General features: G+C 41.6%; 1 protein-coding gene across 1 annotated transcript in view; it reads right to left on the bottom strand.

Annotated features, from left to right (window-relative positions):
- CPO (carboxypeptidase O) overlaps window positions 1-18,648 on the bottom strand; it is a 108,812-nt gene extending 90,164 nt beyond the window's left edge. The window contains 5 exon segments of the mRNA XM_030323766.1: window positions 1,209-1,404; window positions 12,940-13,054; window positions 16,633-16,733; window positions 17,380-17,527; window positions 18,363-18,648. Of these exon segments, the coding sequence (XP_030179626.1) occupies window positions 1,209-1,404; window positions 12,940-13,054; window positions 16,633-16,733; window positions 17,380-17,527; window positions 18,363-18,648 (846 nt within the window).
- Window positions 18,649-19,526: the final 878 nt, after the last annotated feature.

Genomic DNA, 19,526 nt, shown 5'->3' with positions numbered 1-19,526 from the left:
AATCTGAAGCAGGCTCCAGGCTCTGAGCTGTCAGCACAGAGCCCGACACAGAGCTCGAACCCACGAACTGTGAGATCGTGACCTGAGCCGAAGTCGGTCGCTTAACCGACTGAGCCACCCAGGCGCCCTGGCACTGAATTTTACATTTGAGTTTCCTTCACTCTTGTTGGACTGAAAAGAACTTAATGTTGACAATTATCAATTCGGTTCATGAAATCTTCCTGAAGATGAGATGGCATACAAAGGAGTTTATTTTTTGGTGTGAATCACAAATTTAGATCTTGCTGTTTTATAATCAATTAGGTTACAATAGAGACTTGAAGGAAAACATAAATGGCATGTTGAATACGCCACTTGGATCATTTCTATCACGAATTCATTACCTCCCTGTTGATTTTCCTTCTCTTCTGTAGCGCGCACTGACCAGAGGGACAATCGAATTTCCACGTGGGTAAACTTTGGAACAGCCATCCATATTTCAGGACTCCTGAGATCTCCTCTAAAAATAATTGTATAGGTAAAAACTGACTTGTTATCAGAAAACCAGGATCCAAGCCTTTATTCTCTCATTAACTTATCTTGATCAAGTCAATCTCTCTTTGAGCTATTTCTTTTTCAGTAAAATTGCAATCGTAATTCCTACCTTCCAGTTTGTCTTCTGAGAATTATATTATGTGACTTCTTTCAAAATTGGGGCCACCCATTAGGAGTAGGAGGGTAATTCATCCCAAACTCATCCTGCCAAATGCTCACCAGATGCTGGTGAAGTACCACACAGTGTTCTGTCTAGTGAAGAGAATAGGACCGTCTCTGTGCTTGAGAAGTCAACACCCAGGTCTCAGAGAGGCGGTAAAGAAATAAATATGTGAGTAAAGATTGTGTTGGGTGCTACAAAGGAATGGACAAGCTGCCCTGAGAGACAGAAAACACCTCTGAGGGTATGACATGTAAGCTCTAGTTTCTACAGGCCGAGAAAGCATCAGCCATGGAAGGGGGATGGACGCCACGTGAGTGATTAAAAAATAATCAAAGCCAGACCCCAGCGAGACCAAAAAGACACTGCTCCCTGTGACAGGAGAGACGTTTAATCCCCTCATCTATGCCACAGAAAGAGGAAGGGCTTGTACAACACGTTTGCCCTCTCTAGGGGGCACCCAGGGGGAGGTGTCAGACATCCTGAAACTTCATGGAGCATGCAACCCATGTACAGCATTATTTCGGTATCCTGTGTGAAGAAGGTTCTTATGCATTTTCTGTAGTATTAATACTGAGAGTACTGCAGCTGGCTTTCTGAAGCCGCCCCAAGTCATATCATAGCAGCATGAGACTTTGTAGAGCCATTCATCTGTTCGGTCAGCATCTATGTGGGCCATGCCATCTGTATGCCCGGCACTGTGGTAGGCACTGGAAAAAGACGAAGGCACACTCCCCGCCTTCTGGGAGCTCAGAGCCAAGCCCAGAATAGACAAGTAAACAAAAGAGGCCAGTGGAACACATCACAATGTGGAGGAGGACGTGAGCTCTGATGTGATAGAGGCGTGGGGGGTGGGGGAACTCGCTCAGACTCGAGGGGACACGGCTGGAGGAGGCTTCCCAGAGCCGCCAGGTGTAATAACGGTTCAAGGCATGAGTTGGCACGCCCATTTGGGATATGCAGGGGTTCCAGTCAAAGCAGAAACGTACATTTTAGGAGACTAAGGAGAAGAAAAACAGGCCAATAGAGATGGGCCTTATGTGCCCTTCTGGAGGTTTGAGATTATGCCCTAAAGGTCATGGATTGCTAGCAAATAGTTCTGAACAGAGAAGTTATGCATCTCCTTTGCATCCATGAGGAAATGTTATTATATTTTAGATTTAACTTTCAGAATTGTTCCATACAAGAAAATACATAAATCATAAGTGTGCAGCTCAATTAGAATTAGAAATTACAGGGGTGCCTGGGTGGCTCAGTCGGTTGAGCAACCGACTTCGGCTCAGGTCACAATCTCACGGTCCGTGACTTCGAGCCCCACATCAGGCTCTGTGCTGACAGCTCAGAGCCTGGAGCCTGCTTCCAGTTCTGTGTCTCTGTCTCTCTCTGCCCCTTCCCCACTCATGCTCTGTCTCTTTCTGTCTCAGAAATAAATAAACATCCAAAAAAAAATTCTAGAATTAGAAATTACATTTTAGGAGGGGATTTTATGTTATCTTTTTATATTAAATATAATTTATTGTCAAATTGGTTTCCATGCAACACCCCGTGCTCATCCCAACAGGTGCCCTCCTCAATGCCCATCACCCACTTTCGGGATCTTATTATTCTGTGATAATTTACAGTCATTTGGGCTGCTGTCTTATATTTTCATACTACAAGTGTTTAAAGTTTCAACTTGAAGTGAAGACATTATTTATTCTGGCCTAATTCATGATAGAGCAGTGCTAAATTACTCTAATTTGTATATCTGAGGGATGTAAAGGAACTCAATAAACACTCACCAAGCTTCAGTCGTATCAGCCTCCCTTCTGTTACACAAACACCATAGCACTTGCCTCAGCTCAGAGTATTTGCACCCGTTGTTCCCTCCACCCAGCACTCCCTTCCCTCAGCACCCATTAGATTGGACTCCGTTGCATTCTTTAGAACCCAACTTAAATGTCACCTCCCTGAAGAGATAGTCCCTGACTTACTGAGTCAGCAACTCTGGGGTTGGGCACAGGACACACTGAACTTTGAGAACCACTGGTTAAGAATTATAGGATAAGCCAGGGAGATTCTGAGTTCTAAAGGACTTAGGCACCATGATGAATGTATTCCAATAAATAAAAATCATATATATATATATATATATATATATATATATATATACTTACGCATTGTTTGTGTAATAGGTGCTATAAAGAAAAGAAGATAAGTAAGGACCAATGATGATAGTGGACCATGAACCCCAAGGTTCACAAAAAATCCATTCATTTCTCCATTAAATAGGGCAGTGGCAGTGGCCAAGTACAAGGGATAAGATGGTCACAGACGGCATCCTGTGTTCCTGAATCAGCCTTGAGTTGTGATGTGACTCAGGGGATATCTGAGGATCTGGGGACAGTGCAGTCCAGGAAAAGTTCTCGAAGCAGCAAGAGGCTTGGTGTGCTTGAGAAAGAGAAGGGAGAGCAGCATGTCTACACCACCAGAGCAGGGGCAGCGAGAGAGAAATGGGTTGCAGAATGAGGTACAAGCAAACGTACGTGGCCATGGTGACGTTTGGATTCGACTCTTCACGCAAGGACAGTTTTGGACTGTTTTAAGCAGTCAGAGGACATGAAGGGATTCTCGGTTTTGAAAGATCACTCTGGATGCTGGGTAAGAAGGTACCATGAGGGCAGAGGTGGGTCTGATGCTATTACTGATACACTTATGAGGCTTACAGCATACTCAGCCCTGCTTGAAATAATTTACAAGCATTAACTAATTCACCAATACCTACAACACCTGATGAGGTGGATACTATCGCTCGCCCCACTTTATGAACAAGACAACTGAGGCACAGAGAGGTCAATAAGTCTTCCGAGATTGGACAGCTGGTAAGTGGGAGAGGCAGGACTCAAATGCAGGCAGCATGAATTCAGAGTCTGCACTCATAACCACCATGCTAAAATAGGCATCCTGCTCTTGTCTTCCCTCCTGACAAAGGAGGGCTTTGAGCTTAAAATAGAACACTCTAGTAAAGTGCTTTGAATATTAAGAAGGGTACTATGTGAATTTAACAATGCCGTTGTATTGTATAAATATAACTCATTAAACAAAGTATAATGAATTGGCTCCTAATCTTCTGTATGTTGTGGTTAAAAGCAGCACTAATATTTCCAGCAAGAAAAACAATTAGCACATTCATTAAGTAGAGTCCTGCTTACACTTCACTCATTAACTTTAATCATCTATGAAATGCTTAAACTAAACTAACCTGTCAGCCCCAGAGTCATTAGTGCCTGTCTGCAAAAGATGATGCTTTAATTTTTAGGGTATGTTTTAATTTTACAGACTAACAAAGAACCCAGCTCAGTCACTGTTTTCCCTTAATGGTACTTGTGATCAAGATATTGAATATTATTTAAGCTAAGAAATTATTATCCTTCACAATAGCACCATAAATTGGATCCTAATTAATGGTTACATTTGTTTCCCTTCACTTTCCCAAATATCACACTCCTGTTTAGCCTTCTTTTGTCAGCAATACGCATTCTTAAATGAAACAGGTCAATACTGTTGACCCTTGAACATCGTGGTAGGTAGGGGTGCCAATGCCCCGCCTAGTTGAAAATCCACATATAACTTCTGACTTCCCCAAAACTTAACTACTAATAGCCTACTGTTGACTGATAACATAAACAGTCAATTAACGCGTATTCTGTAGGCTATATTTTTATATACTGTATTCTTACAGTAAATTAGCAAGCTAGAGAAAAGAAAATGCTGGGGGACTTGGGTGGCTCACTCGGTGAAGCGTCCAACTTCTGCCCAGGTCACGATCTCACGGTTTGTGAGTTTGAGCCCCGCATCAGTCTCTGTGCTGACAGCTCAGAGCCTGGAGCCTGCTGCGGATTCTCACCATTGGGAAAACTTGAATATGGAGTTGATATTAGAGGTTTTTAGGATATTAGTGTTTCATACGTGATATAATAGCATTTGTTAGGCAGGAACAGGCTCCTAGTTTTAGGAGATGTAAAAGTCTTCGGAGCTGAAGGGTCATGACTGAAATCTACATGAAAAAGGTTCAATAAGATTAGATATACAGATGGATAGATAGATGGATTGATCGAGGGACTGAATTCTGGTTCCCCCACCAAATTCTTATGCTGTATCCCTAATCGCCCATGTGATTATATTTGGAAAGGCTGTTAAGTAATTAAGGTTAAATGATACCGTGAGAGTGGGACTTAATCAAACAGGACTAGTGTCTTATAAGAAGAGGAAGAGACAGGAGTGTGCACAGAAGAGACTGGGGGAGAGCACACAGCAAGAGGGCGAGCCAAGGAAAGAGGACTTAGGAGACACTGAACTTAACAACTTTGATCTTGGACTTCCAGGCTCCAGAAATGTGAGAAAATAGATTTTTGTTGTTTAAGCCACCCAGTCCATCGTATTTTGTTATGACAGCCCTAGCAGACTAAGACAGATAAGTAGATGATAGATAAAGGTTGCATGATAGATGAGAGAGAGGGAGGGAGGGAGACAGAGAGAGAGAGAGATGAGAGATAGCTAGATAGAGAAATTAGATAGATGATAGATAGATAGATAGATACTAGGTGGTGAGTATATAGTTTCTATCTTACTATTCTTGAAAATTTTTCTGACTTTGAAATTTTCATAATAAAAATGTGGAGGGAAGCATCCTTGATTTTGAGCATTTGGGGTATGGGAAAAGAAAGCATTAATGCAATTTGCAAATCGAGGTGGGGGGGAAGGTAGGATTTACATGGATATTCTAAAATAGAGGCTTCTAGTAGAAAAGTCCAATAGAAAAGATGTTTCAGAGTTGTTCTAGAAATAAGATTAGGGAAGAGGTTAATAAAAAAGGAATGCCTCAGGTAAGGATCATCAATGATCTACACCCACCTTAATTTCAAGTAAACTGAAACTTCTTTGCAGATTTGGCTTATTTATTCTTTTCTATATATAGCTATCACTATCAGCCTTGATCACCGGAGGATTAATTTTTGGAGGAATCTGTGAAAAATATTGATCTGACGTATGTTCTTTCAGAGTTCAAGGATATTACCAGTAACTGTAGCAGGTAAAGCTGATGTGAGAAAAGGCCCTCCCACAGCCAGAAGAATCAATGAATAAAAGGAATTTTAATGCATTACTAGGACACGTAAGAAAAACTGGATAAACGGAAAGCTATACTACATCCCTGGGTGGGAAAACTATTGTAAAAAATATCAATTCTCTCCAGATCTATACATAGATCCAATGTAATTCCAATAAAAGTCTCAGCCAGATTTTTCATGTATCTTGAAAAGCTCATTCTAAAATTTGTGTTGAAGACCAAGATTGACAATAATAGAAAAAGAAAAAAAAAACTTCTCTGCATAAAAAGAAGAAAAAGATTTAGTGATTTGTCCTCACAGATACTAAGCTGTGGTTATGAAAACAGCGTGATGGCATGCTACTGGTGTGGGATAAATAAACAAAAGTAGAGTGTCCAGAAACTGATCCTCCACAGATGGAAAATTGATGTATCACAGAAAAGACTTTGCATATTAGTGAGGAAAGGTTGGATTTTTTTTTTTAATGTTTTTATTTATTTTCGAGACAGAGAAAGTCAGAGCAAGAGCAGGGGAGGGGAAGAGAGAGAGGGAGACACAGAATCCGAAACAGGCTCCAGGCTCCGAGCTGTCAGCACAGAGCCTGACGCGGGGCTCGAACTCATGGACTGTGAGATCGTGACCTGAGCCAAAGTCGGACGCTTAACTGACAGAGCCACCCAGGCGCTCCAGGATGGATTTTTGAATAACTGGTGCTTGGACAATTGGCTATGTGTATTAAATATACGAACTAAATCCCTCACGGTGTAACCAAAAATCCCTTTTAATTCAGGTTAAAGTTTGAACTAAAACTTTTCTTTGTAGACTCTGGTTAGGAAAGAACTTACTTCAATATGACCAAATAAGAGAAGAAAAAAAAAAAAAGGAAAATATTGATATTTTCCCTACCCCCAATTTAAAAATCCCTGCCATCATTTAACAGGTGAAAATAACCCACACGTTGGCAGAAGATATTTACAATTCATATAGTAAACAGAGGACTGGCATGCAGAATACTTAGAACTCCTGACGGTGAAGAAGGCAAGTGAATGGGCAGAGGCATGAACCACAGCATTTCACAGAAGAGCAAACAGAGAGTCAATAAACATACAACATGTTGTTCCCTTATTAGAAGTTGAGCAGGGGCCCCTGGGTGGCTCAGTCAGTTAGGCCTCCAACTCTTGATTTCGGCTTAGGTCATGATCTCAAGGTTCGTGAGTTCAAGCCCCACGTGGGGCTCCACACTGACAGTGCGGAGCCTGCTTGGGATTCTCTGTCTCCCTCTCTCTGCCCCTCCCCTGCTTGCTGTCTAACTCTCTCTCTTTCAAAATAAATAAACATAGAAAGAAAGAAAGAAAGAAAGAAAGAAAGAAAGAAAGAAAGTGTGGGGGCCTGGGTAGTTCAGTGGGTAAAGCACCTGATTTCAGCTCAGGTGATGATCTCAACAGTTCGTGAATTCCAGCCCCACATTGGGTTCTTTGCTGTCAGCTCAGCCTGGAACCTGCTTTGGATTCTGTGTCTCCTGCTCTCTCTGCTCCTCCCCCGCTTGCACTCTGTCTCTCTCTCTCTCTCTCTCTCAAAAATAAATAAACATAAAAAAACGACATTGAGGAAATGCAGATTGAAACTGCAAAAAATATACCATTTACACTCACCAGATTGTAAAGTCATGCAGTCCCACATGTTGGCCAGGATGTGGAACATCAGTGACATCTCTACATAGCTGATGGGAATGTGCACCGGTGCACCCACATTTCCCAATAAAGTAAAAAATACAGGTACCCTGCAGTCCAGCACGTTAATTTCAAGCACGTACCATAAAAAAGGTACACCCTTTTTTCATGTGTGCACCCAAGGCACAATGTGTGAATGGCCGTAACAGTGTTGCTCATGACAGCAGAAAACTGGAAAACTGGAAAACTGCTGTTTTCCAGTTCAGATACATGATCACCATGACACTGAACAGATAGCTGTATCTATATAGGTAAATAGATAGGTGGACAAATAGACCCTTCAATATTTTACTTCGTATTTCCTGTAAGGATATTCTCTTTCGCAAATCCTAGGTAGCTCAATTATCAACGTCAGGGAATTTAGCAAAAATGTACTATTTGTATCTAATCTTCAGTTCTTAAGACTTTAATCTTCCAGCCACAGCCAACCTTTCCTGTTGTTTCAATTATGTACCTTTCCCCTCCCGTATGGGATCCAACCCGGGATCACGCATTACATTTCGTGATCAGGTTGCTTTAGTGTCCCTTAATCTGAATTTCTCAAATGTTTCTTTCGTTGGCTTTCATGGCATTGACACTTTTAAGCATTTTGGCCAATGACTACACAGAATGTCCTGTTTTTTCTTTTACTATATGTGGTTTCAAGTCATAATTGTAAAGGCTTTTTCTACAGCTGGATTGTAGAGGAATTCATCCGTGTCTCCTAGTCATTGCAGTCTTATTTTTTCATAAATAGATCATTTATTAATTTGGAGTTTATTCTTGTGTGTAGTGTGAGTTTTATCTTTTTCCAAATGGCTCTCCAGTTGTCTCAACACCACACAGTAGAAAATCCCATTTTTGCCCCAATGATTTGCAATACCGCCTTTTTCATACACTAGATTTTTCCATGTAGGTGGTTTATTTATGAATTTTCAATTCTGGTCTGTTGTTCTACATGTTCATGTGCCGGTACCATACCGTTAATCATAGAAGCTTTGGAATGTGCTCTGATAATATGGGAGAGTCAATCTTCTCTCATGCTTCTTTCTTCACAGCACTTTTCTAATGATTCCTATGTGTTTATTTTCTCCTATTATGTTTAGAATCAACTTTCCCACCTTCAACAAAGAGCTTGTCAGTACTGGTGTTTTTATTAGGATTGCATTAAATTTATAAATTAGGGAGAAGTTGCATCTTGACTATGTTGAGATGTCCCAAGCAAAACAAGAGATGTCCTTCCATTTGCTCAAGTCTGCTTTTGTGTTTTGATCTACAAAAAATAAAAGTGGCATTTTAATATGGTTAAACCTAATAAATGGAGAAGGCTTATCACGCCTTTGGAGAGGAGATTCGATATAATGAAGATGTCATTTCTTCCCAACGTAAAGACCAAATTTAATAAAATTCTAATCATGGTCTCAGCAGCAATTTCATTACCCTTGACAATAATCCTAAAATTCATTTGCAAAGGTAAAACATCAAAGATAAGAGAGAGAAGGGGAATGCAGACTTGCCCTATTGGAAACCAAGACTTCCCCTCACACCAAAATAATTAAGACACTGTGGTATCGGTGCTTGGATAGGCAGATAAACCAATGGAAGAAAACAACCCAGAATCAGAACCATGGTATATTAATCAGGATAAGCCACAGCAACAAATTAGCCTGAAAATCTCAGAGGTTTAGCACTTATAGGTTACTTCTTGCTCATATAGAGTCTGCTGCTGGTACAGATGACTATGAGGTGATGTCACAATGCAGACAGCTCTGTCTTGTGGCCCTGACATCTCAACACACATTCTTCAGGGCATCTGAAATATTGATCAAGGATTTTTCATTCTTTTCCCAAAATTGACACACAAGGGCTTCTGCTCGCAGGTCACTGGCCATTACTAGTTACACAGCCTTGCCAAGCTGGAGAAGAGCTGGGAGGTGGTTTTTGATATATCCAGAAATGACAGGATCACCAGCTATTGGCGAGTGCTAGTAATGTCCGGCTTACACAAAAACTTACCATACGAAAGAGATAGCATTACAGATAGGTTATTTTTGTGGAATATGCAAGAACTGGTAGAAGGTAAATTGGTTTTCATATAGAAAAAATATTAAATTTGATCCCTGTCTCACACTATGTCCATACATTACCAATGGATTAAAGATTTCAATGTGAAACATAGAACCCCAGCATTTTTAGTAGAAATTAGAAGGATACACACAGGGATTTCTTTAATAAGACAAAAAAGTACCAATTATAAAGGAAAGAAATGATAAACTTCACCAGGAACAAAAGAGAGCATAAGCAATGTGTAAAAATAAACGATAGAATTGAAGAAGATATTTGTATTATATAACAACAACAGATTGTATTAAACAATGCAAATAACTCCCTCAAATGAACAAGAAAAATAAAATAACACAAAAAAGATGAATTATATGAATAGGCAATTCTACTTCTTGGTACAAAGGTGTTTATGGGAATATTGTTGGTATTAAAGAAAAAATGAGAAGTGACCAACATGTTCAAGGACAGAGGCTTGGGTGAGTAAGATATGGTATATCTTGTACAACGGATTCTAAACCAGAGTTGAAAGGAAGATCTGGACCCACTTGTGTTCATAGGGATAGGACCTGGAAAACATAACGTCGGATAAAAAAGCAAGTTGTAGAATATGTATAGTAATAATGCCATTTATTCTGTGTATTATCCTGTGTGTTTTAAATAGGTATATATATCATCTTGTATATTCTTATGCATACACATGACTCTAGTCAAATAAAAACTCATGGAAAGGAAGGACACACATCACCTTTGATATAGAGATTTCCCTTGAGGAGGGAGAAGAACGGGCTTGGAAAAGTCTTTCTAAATTCTAGAGTGTTCTGTTCTTCCCACCACTTTCCCATAAAAGACATGAAGCAACATGGCAAAATAGCAGCATTTATTAAATCTTGGTAGCTGGTAACTGTGTTTGTTATATTGCTGTCTGCGCATTTTGGTGTGTTGGATACACTTCTTAATAACGAGCGGAAATAAAAGAAAACAGAAAGCACTTAGAAGGCGTGATTTGTTAAAAGGTACCTGTTTGATCAAATCAGAGCTCCCTAACTAGTCAGGAGAAGTGAACAGGCATTGTATTCATCTATCAGAGACCAAACTAAATAGGGAGTCAAGAAGCCTGAGCTCATCTTTTAGACCAGTTCTTAGTTCTACAACTGGCTTCCTTTTAAGGATACTGCAAACACCGCAGTGTTGGTAAGAACAGATCCTACCTGGGCACTGGAAACCTTCAGAGGTGCATTTAAGTGTGCAGGTCAGAGGGATACTATTTTATTCTGCAGAAGCAATAACTGAAGTAAAGGTATCCCAACCACCCACACAGAGTGAGCAATCACATAAATAGCCCTGTTCTGTGGTTACTACTCGGCCTGTGTCATGTTCCTGACATGATAAGATGCTTTGAATTTCTAAGGAAAAATGATAATAAAATATTATTAACCTGCTCTTTTCCTTCTATTTTTGGACCTCAATGGCATTTTAATAGCTGCCATAATTTTGGCTACACTGTAGTCACCCATATATCATTTATGAGGCTCCCCAGACATCTTTCTTGCATTAGGTAATTAGTTCAGCACAAGTTATGGTGAATGACATCTATTCAGTTGACCATCTGCCTCCACAATGCAGTTCAGTTTCAGGAAATGGCTCTCGTTCTGTCACACCATCAGTATTCAGTGCATAGGTGCATTGCCCAAAGTTCCACTTCTACTCTCTGATCACTTGTATCTTAACTCTTTCCAAAAGATTTACAGAGCAGACCCACAACTAACACAAGGGAGATTTAGTATTAGAGAGATTTAGTAGATGCAGTCAAATCCCTTTAAAGATGGACTGGTCAAATGGTTATAAATGGATGTTTTTATATGTGATGTGGTTTTCCTAAATCAACAAATCTTATTATACGTCATACATCACCATTACAGTGACAACCAAGAGCGTTGCTCCAAAACAACTCTGAAGTGTCACAGCCAATGTCTGGCGTCTCTTCTGGGAAAGAACAATAATTCTCAGGACAGTGCCATGACACCAACTTTGAAACCATCTTGAATTTCCTGTTATGTTCAAAACTGCCTCTCACGTGCTGGTATAGCAGCCTTCCTGGCTCCTTGTTCTATAAGCCTTGTAAAAGTGGATGTTCATGTTATTCACAAGGGAGTTAGTTTGTGGAAAAGACCAATAAGGAAAGGTGGGAGGAGTGTGGGAGGGAGACAGGGAGACTTATAATTTTCCAGAAGATTTGAGCTATATAGGATGCAGCACGCGCGCACGTGTGTGTGTGTGTGTGTGTGTGTGTGTGTTAACCTGAGACTTGGTTTTCCATCATACCATTGAAAAACCCCTCCATGATGACATCACTCCTATTTTCAATTGCCATACTGCTATTCCTGCCTTACCAAGAATTAGAGGTAAATAATTCATCCCAGTTTTCGCTTGTCTGCGTTTTCTACGTTTTTTACAACGAGCACATATTAATTCTATAAGTAGAAGAAACAGGCACTTTAATTCAAAAATGTTTTAAGGTTTGCCAAAATATTGGGATTTCATCATATAATAGTATTTTTTTTTCTTATCTCGTTCTGCCACACGCAGATGTGAAATGTGATAGTAACGGGGAATTACTTTCTAACTTTCTATCCATTGTTTTCCTGTATATTTGAGGTAACTATGTCATTTTAGCCTCAAATTTATTATTGTGTCCCTGTTGTTACTAGATTACAACACTCAACTGGCGAATGTTAACAAGTAGCAGAGCAAATGTAAACAACACTTGCTCTACTGGTATTTTAATAGGCTTCCTTTGCTCCAAGGTCTCTTGACAACCATGAGATGGTATATATGCAAATATCACTTAAATAGTTAAATAGCAATGTAATGTGAGTGGATCAATAATGAGATCCCCGCAAATTTAATACACTACGAGGTTCAGCTGAAATGAAGACTGGAACGGCAAAGTGTGATTTTATCTACTAGCTTAGACCAGGATGAATAGATAAATGCACATGTTTTAAAGGTCAATAACCATAGGATCACACATAGTAAGTGTGTCACATTTTTTTCCTTCAAGGCCTTATTCAAATTCTACCTCTCCCATGAGGCTTTTCCTGTTATTTCTGGAATATTCTTTCTTTCCTTGGCTCTTTTCGTAATTTGTGTCTTTTCATCCTAACACTCACCACTGCCTCATACTGCATTGTCTCCTTACTGAGGCGCATAATTAAGCACATTTTAACATTTCTGAAATTAAGATGCATCCTATAATTTATATGCATATTTAACGTGGTGCTCTTTTCCCCCTTCTCTCCCTCCTGCACCCCCCAAACAGCTCTCATAAATCAGTGGAAGAATTTATAATTGATCAAGCCTGGAAATAGCTTTGCTGTCTACCTACCTGGAGGACAGGTAGCACACCTTTGATTCTTGTAGTTTCTGATGATATAGACTATAGCCCTTACAGGATAGAGACGTGGGGGAACTGTAGTTCCTAACACTCAGGCTCTCCCAGACTGCGAAGAGAGAAGAACTTTAAAGAGGAGACCACCATCAGGAAGAATTTTTGGATTTATATCATTGGAGTGCCATCCAATGATTTCCCCTTCAGCTCTCCAAATTCACGTTAGTGTTCTAAGTCTCAATCTCAGAAGATTCTGTGATAACATATTTGTCTATATAGCAGCAAACAAATCAGACTTTACATATTTTATGTAAGTGACTTGAAGTTCAAAGCCCTAATTGCTTTCCTTTCTCTAATGGACACTCTGCTGGGCCATCCAGAGGCCTCCGCCCTCTCAGCACTAAGGCAGTCATTTCCCCAGCTGCTGGGAATGTTGGTGGCTGACAGCTCGTGATTGATTCCTGCCGCAGAGATTGCTCTTTGTTAAAGAGAACTGCCTAAGCTAAGCTCACATCGCCTTCCTGGGAGAGCCCACATGCAGTGACTGGTCAGAGATGTAAGGCCTGGTCCCCTGCCCCAGTTTGGGATGACAATCCAGAGCCTCCTCAGCCTCAGAGCAAATCATGGGATTGCCCGGGATCTTGGTCATCACAGCCACCTTTCCCCTTCTGTTCACTCCTGATTCTTTCCCTTTCCCATAAGAGTCTACCCTCCCAAGATTACTACCTCCCAGGGTACGTGATTTGTGACAGTCGGTGTGTTAGGAGTGGTCCGCAAAATGATTCAACAATAAGATTTGGATCATCCACGAGCCAGTTAATAATAACTCCTATCAACTGATGGTAGGTGGAGCATGGGTGGACCCCAGCATGAGGCAAAACTTTCATTGCTGGTGAACTGGGATGGTAAAGTAGTGAAATAGAATATTCAGCAGGTCTGATGTACGAGGCATTTGAGAAACAGAGGGAATAGTAATAATAAGGATAACTCATCACCAGTTAAAGACTAGGTGGGTAAGCCAAAGCCTGCTTTGTGGCATATCAAGTGACTTTCGTCTCCTGCTATTGGAGGGCAACCAAATCTGAGAACCAAGCCCAAGACTTACAAAAACAAGAACCGTATAATTCCCAACAATTCAACATCCCTGGCAGGTCTGACACGCCAAGGCCAATGCCCCAGGTTGGGAAGAATGGACCTTGAGACATGAGATAAAGATGTCTAGGTTGATGCACTTGGCAATCTTAAGTCCCCAGATTCTCTTGAACCCTCTGTAGAAGTGACCCACCCCTCCCCATTAAAGGCTAATGCCCCCTCCCCACCTTGATGAAAGACAAGGCAGAGGGACTCTGTCCTTGCAAGAAAACATAGACTCTACTCAGGGTCTGTCCTATCTTCCTCTTCTGGCCACTCAAATAACTAGAATAATTCACACCAAAATTTAGCCTGGGAAGTACTGGCATGCTAGGGGAAGAAAGGGATCTTAAGCCAAAGGAGCTGTAGGACCTAAACAACAGTACTGACGGGGACAGGAGAAGATATCCAGGACTAAATTCCAAGGATTAAGGAAGGAGAGTCAGATAAGGGAGAATTTATAGGTGTGAGAGTCACATAGAATTTAACACTTGGCAAGAACCCAGTTAGGTAGTGATAAGGGTGGGGGGGGACGGGGGTGGTTTCAGGAGCTTAGAGAAAAAAGTGGCCCACCCTAAGTAATACTGTGCTGTTGGTTGAAGGAAGGACCAAAAGCATCAGGAAAGTAGGTAATAATGGGTGTACCAGTTAAAGTTGGAAAACCTATGAGACAACCCTGATCTATGAGAAGGCCCAGAAAGCACACTATGTAACAAAATGGTAAGGAATGCACTGTTGCAAGGGGCAGGAGCCTTGCTGGGAAGCTCAGTGGTGGCCAACGTTGGTAGATCACGCCCGGCAGTGGGAGTTGGTACAGAATTAAGCTCCTTGGTGGTGGGGAGGGGGTGGCACTTAGTCATGTGAAATAAAGTGGGTGCAATTATTGTGGCATGCATCAAGGACAAGGTAAGAGTTTCTAAACATATGTCTTTGGACTTGCTAGAGCAGAACTATCTGGAGGAGAAAAAAAAAAAAAATATATATATATATATACATATTTCTCATTTTCCACCCCATACCTCCAATCTTTGTGGGCGGGCCCCAGGAATGTGTATTTTTTAAAGCTCTCTGGATAATTCTGGTATGCAACCTAATTTAGGAAATGCTGCTACATCAAGAACTCAGATTCAATGCAGCCTATGATGTATGCACATCTTTCTCCATCTTCCTGTTCCAGCTTCTTACAGAAGGGGGAAGTCAAAATGGTCAAAAGTTTGGTACTCCTAAATACAATGTGGAGAGCTAATGTATGAAGTTCGCGGGAGGGACTGGGATACTTTTGACTATTGGACACCGACAATTGCAACTCAGCCCCTTGCCTCTGTCACTCAAGAAGCTCCGAACAAGCTCCAGACCTCTGGCTCTCAAGAGGACTTTACCATTTGGGCTTCCAAATGATAACCTCATCCCTGGCGGTCTCTCATTTTTGCAATCCAATTTCCCTCTCCCATCAATTTCCTCACTTATTTCTCATTGTGTTTATATTCCACATATTACTGTAGGCAGCCTCAAACCCATTTTTTGGTTGTTGTTCTTGTGAGGAACAAGTGAAGAATCAATTAAATGAAGAAGGAGAAAAAGGATCTTGTCAGTGCTTAGATATAGAGGCAGTCATGGATGTACAGGACCTGAATTATTCAGAATATAGATTATCACAAGCTGCTTTTATCAGACCATTATTTTAGAATGAGAGTTTACCACTGAGCATTTTTCTAAGCATTGGGCAGTTAGTTACATATGCAGTATGTATACTAGGATGAAAGGGTGAGAAGGATGGGAGGGTGAATTCGGCTATTGGTCTGGGCCCTAACTGAAGGTTCAGGTTTCAGCGTTTTTCCTCAGGCATGACCAGATCCCCACACCGGGCACTGGTCCTGAGTCCCACATACTCACAATATCTGTACACAAGGCAGTTAGTCGGGTGGAGAAGGTGTGGAGGGCAGGGCTGAGGGGTCTGTTTAGTAATTATTCTTACCTTGCCCAGAGAGTGATATTTATTATAATTGTAGATCCCTAAATTCCCATCTGATACTGTTCTTTTTCTACCCGGTAGCCCCTGTGTGTTTTATATTAAGATTCTGAGTCATGGGAGGGGAAGTGAAAAGCTTTCTCTGGAACAAATCTGGAATGGAAACCTAATAATGTTTTTTTTTTTTTTTCTTTTTTCTCGGGCTGGATAAATGTCCTAAATGAAACTGCCAGAAAGTCTGACATTATGTCCCTGATTATAAGCTTTTTCTCTCCTTCTGTAGTTGGCAATTCCTTGGAAGAATAGAGCTACAGTTTCCAAATGTATCAAAATCTTAAAAATACAGCTTGTGCTCGTTGAACTTTATTTTCTCCTCTCTGGAAGGTAAGTGATCGTGATTAATAGCAATTCCACTTGTGGGACTCCGAGGCAACGTGGCCCCCTGAGGAAAAATGAGAAAAGAAAATCAAGCTAAAACACATTTGTCTTCATTTCAAGAGTATGTTATTCACTTCTATTTATTTAATGGTGTGTTTTGTCCATCTTGGACTGGGTTTGCCTAATATTCTTGTGCCTCCTAGAGGACTTACAATGGCCCTGGTATATTCCAGAGCTGGCCCCTGAACTAACCTTGTCCACCGTCCTGTCTTTCCCACCCTCAGGTGCCCTCTGGGCCTTTAGAGACATCCGCCTTGTAAGGAGAGGCAAGTACGGGTTCCTCACTCTATACCAAAGTACGAGATGACCCTCAGGGCTTGTCAGCCCACAAACGTGTTTGACTTGATGTAAGTGCTACCCTAGTCTCATTTGGAAATCTATCAATGCTTAGGAGAGCTAAGAAATCTGAAACCAGACGGATATCAGGGCGTAAGAGAATGAGCTCCTCTCTTAAGCACAAGTGACTTTGGAGAAAATTAGCCAACATTTAACTGACTTATCTGGAGAAAGAAATACAGCCTCACATTTGTATGTCATTTTATTGTTCATCGTGACATTTCACAATATTATCCACGGGGTCTAATGAAAAAAACTCGGAAGGAGGCAGAATTGGCATCATCATTTTCTTCATACAACCACCTTCCCTGCCTCGCTGCCAGGCACTTATTCCTCTCGGTCCCTAATATTTATGGATTTATATTTTTGAGATGCAAAAGAATTAAACTAGTGCAATTGGTCAGCCTAATAGAGTTGCTAAAATATCATCATCATATCCTTTTGGACAGGATGACCACTTTCGGGCCTTAGCTTCCTCATCTTAAAAATAAAGGGTTGGTATTATAGGATTGCTTGGCATCTGTGTACCCCTGGTACTCTATGGGCCACAAAAAAGTCCTCACCAGACCGGGGGTTTCTCCATGGACTTCCGCAAGACAGCAGTATAGGAAGACCCTGAACTCGCCTCCCTTAGACATACCAGAACTATGGCGATATATGGAACATTTTCTTCTGAAAAAGATCTGGAAACGGGGTGAACTGCTTTTCCACCTCAACAGACAAAAATACCACATCAAGATGGGTAGGAGAAGCAGACACACGGTCTTGCCAAACACCCCACCCCAAGTGTGGGGACGCACAGTAAGTAGAGAGGGATCTCACCAGGCTGGTGCTTCTCCTGGAGGAGCGAGGGGTTGGTGCCCCCACCTCAGGCACCTTAATATCTGGGATCTTCACAGAGATGAGCCCCTATAACATGTGCCTTTGAAAATCAAGGGACCCACAGGCACCTGGGTGGGTCAGTCGGTTGAGTGTCCAACTCTTGATTGCAGCTCAGGTCGTGATCCCATGGTTGTGGGATTGAGCCCCACGTTGGGCTCTGCGCTGAGCATAAGATTCTCTGTCTCCCTCTGCCCCTCCCCTGCCCCTGCTCATACGCACATTCTCTCTCTCAAATAAAAAAGAAGAAGAAAGAAGAAAACCAAGAGACCCAAAGCGCTATAGGAAATGGAGACTCCCCTTTCAAAGAGCTCATGTGCAGCCTGTTCACCCCAAGACCCAGGAAAAACCCAGCAATTTATTTATTTATTTTTTTTTTTTAATTTTTTTTTTTCAACGTTTATTTATTTTTGGGACAGAGAGAGACAGAGCATGAACGGGGGAGGGGCAGAGAGAGAGAGGGAGACACAGAATGGGAAACAGGCTCCAGGCTCCGAGCCATCAGCCCAGAGCCCGACGCGGGGCTCGAACTCACGGACCGCGAGATCGTGACCTGGCTGAAGTCGGACGCTTAACCGACTGCGCCACCCAGGCGCCCCAAAACCCAGCAATTTAAAATGCACTTAGATGACACCTGAAAGAGATTTATTTACTCATCTAATAGTACCTGCTAGAGGGTCAGGGGATATTTGAAACTCTCCCCAGAGATGGAGGCACTGACAGACGCCATTTTGCAGGTGGGAGAGCTCAGAGGTGGCACCTTCCTTTAAGACCAGCATGGGGCCAGTGGTCAGGACACTACTCCACTGCTTTGCTGAAGCCAGAGAGCATGGCCTAACCCCTACGCTCTCTAGCTGCCTAGCTGAAGTCAGTGGGCATATGCAGTCCACACATGGGTCGCCCTTTGAATGTCTGGCCCCAGCAGTCAAGTGGGCTGCGTTCCTGAACTTCATGGGGATGTAACAATTGGCAAGACAGAGTGTTTGCAAGCCACCACCCCACAGCACTGCACAGACAATAGAGTGACACACAAGCCCAGTCTTCCTATGAAGAAGGCCCACCGACTTAGCCTGGAGCCTCAGCTTGAGGAACATGCTTCAGGTTTCCCACACATCTAGAGGCTGCAGAGGCACTCTCGGGAACGTAAGCACGGAGACCCACCCTCACACACCCCCGTGGCCTTCCTGAAGCTTGATGAGATCTGCCGGAAAAGAGCTTATACCCTTGGTCTGGCCCCCCCAGTATTTGTCATGCGAGCAACACTTGCAGATCTCCTGGTCTGGCAGCCAGGATACAATAGAGATATAATAATTTACGTCTTCAAATAAATTATACCTTCAAATAATTTATATCTTCAATAATTATGTCTTCAATTTCACGGGAAGAGTTTAAGACGGTAGGTGTTAAATATTCTTTAAATGTTTGGTAGAATTCACCAGTGAAGCAAAGTTTATGCTTAGAAATCTGATGATGTATTTATGGGAAATGCTTCTAAACCATTTTGCGAGGTCAGCACTACCCTGATACTATCCCCTGACAAGGACACTACAAAAAAAGAAACCACAGGTCAATATCCCTGATGAACATAGATGCAAAAATCCTCAACAAACTATTAGCAAACTGAATTCAACAATGCATTAAAAAGATGATTTGCCGCAATCAAGTGGGGTTTATTCCAGGGATGCAAGAATGCTTTAACATATGCAAATCAACGAACATGATGCACATTAACAAAACGAGAGATAGAAGTCATATGATCATCTCAATAGATGCAGAAAAAACATTTGGCAAAATTCAACATCCATTTGTGATAAATACTGCCCAAAAAGTA

Source organism: Lynx canadensis, chromosome C1, assembly GCF_007474595.2.
Source record: "Lynx canadensis isolate LIC74 chromosome C1, mLynCan4.pri.v2, whole genome shotgun sequence".
NCBI classification, from domain to species: Eukaryota; Metazoa; Chordata; class Mammalia; order Carnivora; family Felidae; genus Lynx; species Lynx canadensis.
The sequence above is the reverse complement of the archived record's forward strand: the minus strand, read 5'-3'. Positions and strand labels throughout refer to the sequence as shown.